Genomic DNA, 12118 nt, shown 5'->3' with positions numbered 1-12118 from the left:
GTATTTCTCTCGGGAATTTCGGCATTCCTAGACATCAACATAGGCTCGGTTGATAGCTCATCTGTTCTCTGGGAAACTGCCAAAGCTTATGCCAGAGGGTTAGTTATTTCATATCCCACAAGTAGGAAGCGGCAGAAGAGTGAGCAACGTCTCCTTGAAGGACGGTTGAAGGCAACTGAGAAGGCCTATTTTGACAGACCCTCGTTGGTCAAACTACAGAGGATTACGGCACTGCAGTCTACACTAAATTCTGTGCTCACGCAGACAGCAAAGAAGGAGCTGGCTTTTGCAAAGCATAATTAAGCTGTAATTCTTAAAGCTGGTGACAAGCCAGGCAAATACTTAGCATACCTTGCCAGAAAGAGAAGTGCCCCACAGACCATTACAGCGATTAGGGAAGGGTCTGGGAACCTAACATTGAGGAGTTTTGTTGCTCAATCTGTTCCCATATCTGAGATGTGTGACCCTCAGGTTAAACCACCAGTTAGTAATAAGAGAGTGGCCCTGTGGTCTGGTAAGACTATGGGCAACTTCACCTTTACATCTTTGTCATGATACGTCTTCCAAAGTGCATCATTTCACATTTCGCAAATGTTGCATACCATGTGTCACGGATCGACCAATCTGACTAATCCATTTATATCCTCCTGTAACCTAAGACTTTGCTTCTCAGTATCAGCTGTCTGGTTAATTTTTGTGTCATCCACAAACTTATGTATTACCCCTCTCCCCCCAACCCACATTCTGATCTACATTGTTTATGTATATCACAAGCAATAAGAGTCCCAACACTGATTCCTGTAGTACATCACTGCATTATTGGACTCCAGTCACACAAAAAGCCTTCCACCGCCACCTTCCGTATCATGCCAATAAGCCAAAATTTGATTCAACTTGGTAAGTTACCCTAGATCTCATATGCTTTTAGCTTCTTTATCAGTTTCCCATGTGTGACCTTTTCAAAATACCAGTGCAAACACCTCATTCATTGACAACTTGCTCATCTTCAATGAAATATTAGTGATAACAAGAACTCGTGAACTTCAGATTTTTCCAAAAGGATGTATGAAGTGTCATGTGAGAGCATGAAAAACAATCTTTTGGTCCCTATCACTTTATACAGAATCACATCTCATATTCAGTAAACTTAGTTTCATCTTTTCCACCAAGGACGTGAGACCACTTGTGTATGGATTTATTCACATTCAAAGGGAAGACCTTCTTCACCTTTACAAACCATTCATCAAGGTAAATTGAAGTCAACCAGCTGCACAGTATAAAAACATAGCAGGAGTGGGCCTTTTGACCCTTTGAGCATGCTTTGCCATTCACTATGTTCATGCTGACATCCAATCCTTTGATCCCTATAGCCCGAAAAGCTACATCTAACTCCTTGAAAATATTCAATGTTTTGGTATCAACCACTCTCTGTGGCAGAAAATTCAACAGGTTCAGCAGTCTGAGTGAAGAAATTACATCTCATCTCAGTTCTAAATGGCTTATCGTCAAACCTTAAACTGTGATCCTTGGTTCTCCACCCCCATCCATTCTTCTGAAGTTTACTGATTACAGTCCATGATCTAGCCTGTCTTCTTATGCAGAGCTACCATCCCAAAAATCAGTCCAGTACACCTTCATTGCATTCCATTGCTACAACATCTTCACATAAGGGGACCAAAATTGCACACAGTACTCCAGATGTGATCTCATCAAGACCTGGTAGAATTGCAGCAAAGGCAGTAATACAGGAACTACAGAATCTAGAGTTTGAAGTTTTAGACTATGGTCGATAGTGTGCAAATCAGCAGAGTCAGTGTTTCACACATGGATATGATTTCATTCATGTTACGAATTCATCTCTCTTCAAGCAAATTGGGAAGCTGGCCACTAAGTGCAAGTGATAGAAGAATTAGTGATGAATAGAATTTAAACCTAACCCTATTAAGTTATCAATTTCCAACACTATGTAATGGATTATTGCCATCAGAATCACTGATGGTGAGGAGATTGAGATCATAACTTCCATCTCTGTGTCAGAAGTTATAGCCAACATTGCTGACAGTGGCCACAATTGATTGAAACAATGTGAGGAGAAGCAAAGGGACAACTTCAGTAAAAGATAGAGAACATGAATGTCAAAACTACAGACAAGAGGAAGAATATGGCTAAGAGATCAACAAAGAGAAACAATGGTTACAGCAAAAACACCACAAACAAGATTATATATAGTTGGAACAGACTGTAGGATTACAGTGAGAAATAATAAAGATTTGAAAACATTAAATAAGAAAACCAGTGGAAATTTTGAACTTTCTGAGAAGAGGAATGAGAAGGATCAGCAACCATTCAGAAAAGCAATACTTAACAGTGTTAAAAGGATGAGTACTGAATACATAAACACTCATGGAGGTTGGTCAAAGCACCACCAACACTGAAGTCTGCAACTTTCAAAGTTGATGTTAAGTATGTAAATATGAAGGATGTAATAAGACCATAAGACATAGGAGTGAAAGTAAGGCCATTCGGCCCATTGATCCACTCCGCCATTTAATCATGGCTGATAGGCATTTCAAGGAGAAAGTGAGGACTGCAGATGCTGGAGATCAGAGCTGAAAATGTGTTGCTGGAAAAGCGCAGCAGGTCAGGCAGCATCCAAGGAGCAGGAGATTTGACATTTCGGGCATAAGCCCTTAGAAGGGCTTATGCCCGAAATGTCGAATCTCCTGTTCCTTGGATGCTGCCTGACCTGCTGTGCTCTTCCAGCAACACATTTTCAGCTCTGATGGGCATTTCAATTCTACTTACCCGCACTCTCCCCATAGCCCTTAATTCCTTGAATCTCTGCCTTGAAGACATTTAATACTCTGGCCTCCATTGTGCTCTGTGGCAATGAATTCCACAGACCCACCACTCTCTGGCTGAAGAAATGTCTCCTCATTTCCGTTCTAAATTGACCCCCTGTAATTTTAAGGTTGTTCCCATGGGTCCTAGTCTCCCCGCCTAAAGGAAACAATTTCTCAGTGTCCATCCTTTTTAAACCATGCATTATCTTGTAAGTTTATTAGATTTCTCCTCAACCTTCTAAACTCTAATGAATACAAACCCAGGATCCTCAGCCATTCCAGGGATCATCTGTGTGATTCTCCGCTGGGCATGCTCCAGTCCCAATATGTCCTTCCTGAGGTGTGGGACTCAAAATTGGACACAGTATTCCAAATAGGGCCTAACTAGAGCTTTATAAAGTCTCAGAAGCACATTGCTGCTTTTATATTCCAACCCTCTTGAGATAAGTGACAACATTATATTCACTTTCTTAATCACGGACTCAACCTGCAAGTTAACCTTTAGAGAATCCTGGACTAGCACTTCCAGATCTCTTTGTACTTTGGCTTTATGAATTTTCTTGCCGTTTAGAAAATAATCCATACTTGTATTCTTTTTTCCAAAGTGCAAGACCTTGCATTTGCTCACGTTGAATTTCATCAAGCATTTCCTGGACCGCTCCCCTAAAGTGTCTAAATCTTTCTGCAGCCTTCCCACCTCCTCAGTGCTACCTGCTTGTCCACCTAACTTCGTACCATCGGCAAACTTCACCAGAATGCCCCCAGTCCCTTCATCCAGATCATTAATATATACAGTGAACAGCTGTGGCCCCAAGACTAAATCCTGTGGGACACCACTTGCCATTGATTGCCATTCCAAAAAAGAACTTATTATCCCAACTCTCTGCCTTCTGTCAGACAGCCAATCCTCAATCCATGACAGTAACTCACCTCGAACACCAAAGGCTCTCACCTTACTCAGCAGCCTCCTGTGAGGCACCTTATCAAAGGCATTTTGGAAGTATAGATACATCCACTAGGTTTCCCTGATCTCAACTACTTGTTACCTCTTCAAACAATTCTAACAGGTTTGTCAGGCACAACCTACCCTTACTAAATCCAGGCTGACTTGTTCTGATCTGACCCTGCACTTCCAAGAATTTAGAAATCTCAACCTTAACGATGGATTCTGGAACTGAGGTGAGGCTGATAGACCTATAATTTTACATCATTTGTCTTGATCCTTTCTTGAGCAAGGGTTTTACAACAGTGATTTTCCAATCATCTGGGACTTTTCCTGACTTCAGTAACTTCTGAAAGATCACAACGCATGCCTCCACTATTTCCTCAGCCACCTCCCTCAGAACTCTAGGATGCAGCCCATCAGGGCCAGGAGAATTATCAATTTTTAAACCTTTTAGCTTTTCTCACACTTTCTCTTTTGTAATGGCTACCATACTCAACTCTACCCTTTGACTCTCCTTAATTGTTGGGATGTTACTAATGTCTTCCACTGTGAAGACTGACGCAAAATATTTATTAAGTTCTTCAGCTATTTCCTTATCTCTAGCCTTCCAGCATCAATTTGGAGCGGCCCAATGTCTACTTTTGCCTCTTGTTTGTTTCTTATGTATTGAAAGAAACTCTTATTATCATTTCTAATATTACTGGCTAGCCTACCTTCATACTTAGAGTCATAGAGATGTACAGCATGGAAACAGACCCTTTGGTCCAACCTGCCCATGCCGACCAGATATCCCAACCCAATCTAGTCCCACCTGCCCTCACCTGGCCCATATCCCTCCAAACCCTTCCTATTTATATACCCATCCAAATGCCTCTTAAATGTTGCAATCGTACCAGCCTCCACCACGTCCTCTGGCAGCTCATTCCATACACGTACCACCCTCTGTGAAAAAGTTGCCCCTTAGGTCTCTTTTATATCTTTCCCGTCTCAACCTAAACCTATACCCTCTAGTTCTGGACTCCCCGGTCCCAAGGAAAAGACTTTGTCTATTTATCTTATCCGTGCCCCTCATAATTTTGTAAACTCTATAAGGTCATCCCTCAGCCTCCAAAGCTCCAGGGAAAACAGCCCCAGCCTATTAAGCCTCTCCCTGTAGCTCAAATCCTCCAACCCTGGCAACATCCTTATAAATGTTTTCTGAACCCTTTAAAGTTTCAGATAGGAAGGAGACCAGAATTACACACAATATTCCAACTTGATACTCTCCTTCCTGATTTCTCTCTTTGTCTCCTCTGTTTTTGTAGCCTTCCCAATCTCCTGATTTCCCAGAGCTCTTGGCCACTTTATAGACTCTTCTTCTTTGATACATTTCCTGACTTCCTTTGTTGCTCTGGCTGTCTGATTCCCCTTCCAGATAATCTTTCTTTTCTTTGGGATGAACCTCTGTACTGTGTCCTCAATTATACCCAGAAACTCCTGCCATTGTTGCTCTACCGTCTTCCCTGCTAGGCTCTGCTTCCAGTCGATTTTTGTCAGTTCCTCTCTCATGCCCCTGTAATTACCTTCGTTTAACTGTAACACCATTACATCTGATATTGTCTTCTCTCTTTCAAACTACAGACTGAACTCTACCATGTTAAGATTGCTGCCTCCTAAGTATTCTGTTACTTTAAGATCTTTTATACACTATGACTCATCACATAGCACTAAGTCCAGAACAGCCTGCTCCCTGTGGGCTCCATCACAAGCTGTTCCAAAACGCCATCCTGTAAGCATTCCACAAATTCCCTTTCTTTGGATCCACCAGCAACATTATTCACCCACTCCACCTGCATTTGAAGTCTCCAATGATCACCATGACCTTGCCATATTGACATATTCTATCTATTTCCCTATACATCTTGCACCTCTGGTCCTGACCACTGTTAGGAGGTCTGTACATTACTTCCATTATGGTTTTTTTGCCTTTGTGGTTCCTCAACTTCACCGACACAGACTCCATATCATCTGACCCTATGTCATTCACTGCCATTGATTTAAATTTATTCTTAACTAATAAAGCAATCCTGCCCCCTCTGCCCACCTCCCTGTCTTTTCGAAAAGTTGTAAATCCTTGGATGTTTAACTGCCTGTCCTGACCTCCTGAAACCATGTCTCTGTGATGCCTACCACATCATAACCATTCACCATGGGCTGTGCCATTAATTCATCTATTTTATTACAAGTACGAAGAGCATTCAGGTAAAGTGCCTTAATGCTAACTTTCTTATTAGAGATGTTTGAAACCGTAAGATGTCCTAAGTTATCCTTTTTTTGCTTTATTCTTAATCTGCCTCGAGCTTAAACTCACCTGCACACATGACATCCTGCTGCTTATCTTTCCATTTAACTCCCATACTCCTAATCACTTTCGCTTTTCTTTCTCCTGACTCAGAAGTTTAACGTCCTACTGACCACCCTATTTATTGTCTTTGCTAGAACACTGGTTCCAGATCAGTTCAGGTGGGGACCATCCCATTGGTACAGATCTCCCCCCCCCCCCCCGCTTCCAAAACCGATGCCAATGTCCCATGAAATGGAATCCCTCTTTCCCCACCAACAGCTTCGCTTTGTGTTTATTTCCCTAATTTTCTTATCCCTATGCCAATTGGCACATGGCTCAAGTAGAAATCTGGAGATTATGACCCTTGAGGACCTGTACTTGAATTTCGTACCTAGTACTTGATAATCCCCAAACATGTCCTCCACCCTCACTTTGGCCATGTTGTTAGTTCCACTGTGGACCACAACAACTGGATCCACCCCCTCCCACTCCAATATCCTTTAAGCTGGTTGGAGATGTTCTGCAGCCTGGCATTGAGCAGGCAACACGCCATCCAGGACTCCTGTTCCGGCTTGCATTGGATACTAAATGCCCCCCTAATTATGGAATTATAATGACTTTGTAGTGATTTTCACAAAGTCAGCTAGGTGAACGTCATAGAATTTGAGTTCCCTGATGGGAGCTATTAATCTGATCCATTCAGGGAACCCTAGCTGACATATGAGAATAGGAATGTCAGACATCCTGTTCACACCGAGCGCTGATTCTGAGGGAGCTGAATCAGTGTCATGGACTCTCCATGTGTAAATAAAGAGTGATTTGGTAACAAGAAACTGGCCTCTGGAGAATTTCAGTGACGATGAAATAAAAGCATGCTCCTGAAGTAGTTTGCTCACAGCAGTCACCTTTGAATTGGAGTAGGTATTTCTGGGATAGCGTTGTTATTTGGAAAGCTTGAATTGTTTGATCCTGCCATCGAAGACTGGGCCCAGAAAGTGGAAAGAATTTTTTTTTTGGGCAAATTAGAATGGGGCAGATGAGAAGCAATGAGTAATTCTCCCGACAGATTGTGAGCCCACCTTTTCGGTTATTAGGACCCTAGCTTTCCATTCAGCATCAGATATCAAAACCTTCCAAGACTTGACAGATTTAATTATGGAATATTATGACCCAAAGTCTCCCCTAATACTGAGATGTTATAGGTTTTACTTGGCAATTCGAGGACCAGGGGAATCCATATCGGAATTTTTGACAAGGTTAAAATGACCAGCAGAGGCATGTGACTTTGTTTTAACCCTTAATGAGGTGCTGAGAGACTATTTGCTATGTGGGATTAATAATTTAACCATGCAAAAGTGCCAACTAGCTGAATCACAACTGGGCTCAACCAGGCATTACAGCTGGTTTTATCATTGGAAACTGAGCAAATGGATATATGGGTTGCAGGGTATTCCGAAGGAAGTGGACACCCTCACCAGTCCAACTGACCTTGGGGAACATCACTTGAGTGAAGGCAATTGCATAGCCTCACTCAGGACATCTCCTGAACAGAGAGACTCTAGGTGAACCCACAGCAAAACCCCAAAACAAAACCAAGCCTCAGCTAAACAGTCAAATCGTTCTTCAGGATCCGGGCTGGCAAGCCATTGTAGTTGCTGTCAGTTTGTGGAATCTGGTATCCAGGAGAGTGCACATCCTGAAAAGTCTACATATAGCTGGTTTAAAGCAGTTAAATTTCTTGGCAACATCCAGATCAGAAACAGATAAAATAAATGTCTGATTAAATGGTCACCCATTTCTAATGGAGGTAGATACTGGCGTGACCACTTCAATAATTGCAGAATCAGTCTTTATCAAAATTTACACTGGACTCCAACCTTATGTTTGTGCAAGACCTTGGCTAGACTCAAAACCTATACAAGAACATTTACAAATTAATGAAACAACTTCAGTTCTGGTCTCATGAGAAGCAGCTGGTTTAATTACCGCAGATTGAAGTAAAAAGCTCAGGTCTAAGCTTGATGGGGCAAAATTAGTTGAGAAAGATTCACCTAGATTGGCTCAACATTTCTCAATTAGAAAATGGCTGCCAGAGTGGAGTCCTAATTAAATGTCCATAAGTCTATCAGTAAGATCTAAGGACTATCTAAGGTACCTTGCATGTTGACCAGGAAGCAATTCAACAATTCTGCAAGGCCTGCCAACCCCATTTAATTACAGCTGAAATCAGGAGGCTGGAAAACAAAGTAATCATCAAACCAGTCCCGTTTATGGAGTGTGCAGCGAACCTTCCAGTTTACAGAATGTGCAGCACCAGTCGTACCAATTGTGAAATCTGACTGGTCGGTTTGCCATTCGCAGCTGGATAAATACCAATCACTCACATAGAGAATTTGTATGTAAAGCTGGCAGCGGAGGCGTGTTTGCTGTCCTTCATGAAACTGGTCATGAGCCATGCGCACTTGTAATGGTGGTTAGATGAGGATTCCTTGAAGTATGTTACAATTGGTACCAATTTATGAGACTGCCATTTTGAGTATTGTAAGCGAGTGCAATTTTTTAGTGGAAGACGGAGAACATTTTAAAAGGTCTACCCCAGATCGCCATTTAAGATGACATGCTAATAACAGGGAACACAAATAAGGAGCACTTAGAAAACTTGGACATAGTGCTTAGACATTTCTCCCAGTCAGGTGTATGCCTTAGAAAGGAAAGATGTCTTCCAGGCATCCCAAGTAATCTAGTTGTGCTACAGAGGTGACAAGACAGGATTACACCCATTGGAAAATAAAGTGAGTGATCAAAGGTACCCCCAGCTCTCCCATCTGTATCGAAGGTTTTGCCTTGGGCTGATGAATTATTTTGGAAAGTTCAAACATAACCTGACCTCCATCCTGGCACCTTTGCATCAACTGTTTTTTAAAAAAAAGATTCAGCCTTGGAAATGGTTATGTAGCCAAGACATAGTTTTCAGGCAAGTGAAGAAACAGCTATCATCCTCTAAAGTGTAGAAATACTGTGATCCCATGCGAGATATATTTGGAACTGTACGTTAAATTTAGGGTAAGTGTAAGGAGCCATGTGACTGTTTTTGCGGTCTGTTACACAGTAAGTCTGGGTGATTTTATTGTTAGTGGTAAAAGGAAGGTTTGGTAGTTTTATTGGGGAGAAAGTACAAGGTATTAGTACATGAGTAGAATGGCAGGATTCTCTGAGTTTATCATGAATAGGTTTGAATCTTTCAAGGCCTGTAAGTTGTAGTGTTAGTTATCCATTTATTTCTAATGTGAAAACAATGCAAGTCAAGGATACAAATTAACTTCCAATGGTGATCTTATAAAGATGTCACATTAAAAATAAACTTAACATTTTAAGAGTGTACTGAGAGTTTAATAAAAAGTATGCATCAAATCTACATAATTAATCTACATTTTCATGTAACTAAGTAGAAGTTTATATAAAATCAAAATACTGTGGATGCTAGAAATCTAAAATGAATATAGAGAATGCTGGAGTAACTCAGCAGGTTAAGTATAATCTGTGGAAAAAGAAACAGAGTTAACATTTCAGGGGCCAGTATGACGTCTTCAGAGCCTGAAGAAGATTCACACCACACTTGAAATTTTAACTCTGTTTCACTCTCTACAGATGCTTTCAGACTAACTGAAATCATCATTCTCTGTTTGTTTTCTAGAAAAGCAAATGCCTTTTCATGCACTGTCTTCAGAAAATGAAGCCATTTTGTTTTCACCCCATCTCTTCAAATATCACAATTCTAATTTGATCTAATTCAATTTTCAAATTATTGTTCAGTGCATTTTATTAACTCTAATAAGGATTTCTTTTGCTGCAGAATTGTCAGTTTCCCTGTATAGCATTCCAAATGTGAAAGATAAAATGTACCAATGTGATAATGTAAGCTATGCCTCAATTGTAAGTTCTCTTGTCTCTGAGGGAGGAGGTTTTTGAATGCAAGTTTCACGACAAAAACATGAATATACAAACCTAAGCTGACACTATAATGCACAATTGAGGCAGATGCTGTTTTTGGATAAGATATTAAGCTGAGACCTGTCTATCTGGTAGATGTAGAAGATTCAATGACAGAATTTTAGGTTAGATTACTGACAGTGTGGAAACAGGCCCTTCAGCCCAACAAGTCCACACCGATCCGCCGAAGTGCAACCTACCCAGACCCATTCCCCTACATCTAACACTATGGGCAATTTAGCATGGCCAATTCACCTAACCTGCACGTTTTTGAACTGTGGGAGGAAACCTGAGCATCGGGAGGAAACTCATGCAGACACGGGGAGAATGTGCGTGAGGCGGGAATTGAACCCAGGTCTCTGGCATTGTGAGGCAGCAGTGCTAACCAATGTGCAATTTATTTCAGACTATTTGAACAACACATTTATTTCTCTTTGTCTGGCCAATATTTAACTGTCAACCAACATCATTAAAGAAAAGATCACCTAGACATCAGTTTGCTGTGTGTGCCAACTGGCTGCCATGCTTCCTACATTACATTACATAAAAATGTACTTTGTTCTGTTAAGTGCTTTGCAACATTCTTGAGACAATGAAAGACACAGTATAAATACAAATCTTCCTTCCTAATGGCTACAGGTTTTGTAAAACTGTGTGCAAATAATAGTTTTGTTATTTGTTTAGGTCTTCTGCAACGTGACCACCCAGAGATAGCAATATCAGTAAAGACCAGACAGGCAGTCCGAACTGTGCTTAACAGTGCCCGGGACACAATTCATGCTTTAATGGCTGGAGGTCTTCTTGATGATGCAGAAGCGTTAAAATTAGAAACGGTACTGATTGCTTACCGATATAAAATGGTAGATCATAAGCTAATTTTTTTAGAATAAACTGGCTAAAATACGTCCTCTATAGAAGCATAATGTAATTTCTGGAAACCTGGACCATAAACAGAAATGCTGGAAATACTCAGTAAATCTAGCTGAAACTGTCAAAAGCTAAACAGAGTAACTTTTCTTCAGATCTTGAGAAATGTAAAATGTTTTAAATAATTTAGGAGAGTAAAATGAGAGAAAAAAAATCTGATAGGTAAGAAGTATGGGAGATTAAGTGGTAAAACTATTGATACATGATGAAAAGCCAAAGGAAGTAATATTGGGAAAGTTAAAAAAAACAAAAGTTGAGTCTAGCAAATGTGTGTGAATGGTAAAATGATGAATATATTGCATAGCGGCCCTTTAGAATGCTGAAACGGGAAGCAAGGAAATGATCCATGATTATGACAAAATGGTTCCTTTGAGGTAATCCTCAAAACGCTGGTTTTTCCAAGATGTCTTTATTTTCTTCAATCAAAAATTTGCCTCCAGTATGTTTGGTAGGGTCTTTGACTGGGTCCATCCTAATTCACACATTTTGCTTTCACTGTTTTCCATCTTTCCCGAACTTTGTTTCCCTTAGCATTACCATCCATCATACCTTTACCTGACCCAAAATTATACCTCTTGGCTTTTCATCAAGAAATAATTTTTTTGCCATTTAAGCTCCATCGTTATGATCTTGGCTGATTGTAATGCTAGGTAAATCAGATCTCAGATTGACACCTGGTTTGATGGATCATAAATTTCATTTTAACATTTTGGTTACCATGGTGATCATTGAACATAATCACATGTGTCCGGTAGTGTTCTTTAAACAAGCTCACTCAAGTTTATTATATGAAAGAAAAAAAAACTTACCTGACAATTTAGAAAGATCTCAATATAAACATCAAAAAGAAACATTCAACCCTTTTCCCAGCGATGTGTTTTACAGTCGCACAATTCCAGAGAAGCATTACTCCTCTCCTAACTTTATGTTCTTGCTCAAATGACTCTTTCCAGCCCTTTTCCTTGTACCACTGTGATGATCTGAAGACTTCTTTCCAGCTCTGACAAATGACTACTCCTTTCCAACTATAACAGTTTGGAGATTTTCTGCCAACTGTCATAGCTTAGAGACATTTACAAACAAAGTTTT

The 12118-nt window shown here is 40.6% G+C and overlaps 1 protein-coding gene across 1 annotated transcript in view; it reads left to right on the top strand.

The window, feature by feature from the left end:
- Nucleotides 1-12118, top strand: part of LOC132824173 (sodium/hydrogen exchanger 10-like) — a 393707-nt gene that overhangs the window by 223819 nt on the left and 157770 nt on the right. The window contains exon 17 of the mRNA XM_060838455.1: nucleotides 10787-10935. Coding sequence (XP_060694438.1) covers nucleotides 10787-10935 — 149 coding nt within the window. The remainder of the gene's footprint in view (nucleotides 1-10786; nucleotides 10936-12118) is intronic.

Source organism: Hemiscyllium ocellatum, chromosome 18, assembly GCF_020745735.1.
Source record: "Hemiscyllium ocellatum isolate sHemOce1 chromosome 18, sHemOce1.pat.X.cur, whole genome shotgun sequence".
NCBI classification, from domain to species: domain Eukaryota; kingdom Metazoa; phylum Chordata; class Chondrichthyes; order Orectolobiformes; family Hemiscylliidae; genus Hemiscyllium; species Hemiscyllium ocellatum.
This window is presented reverse-complemented; position numbering and strand designations above follow the sequence as displayed.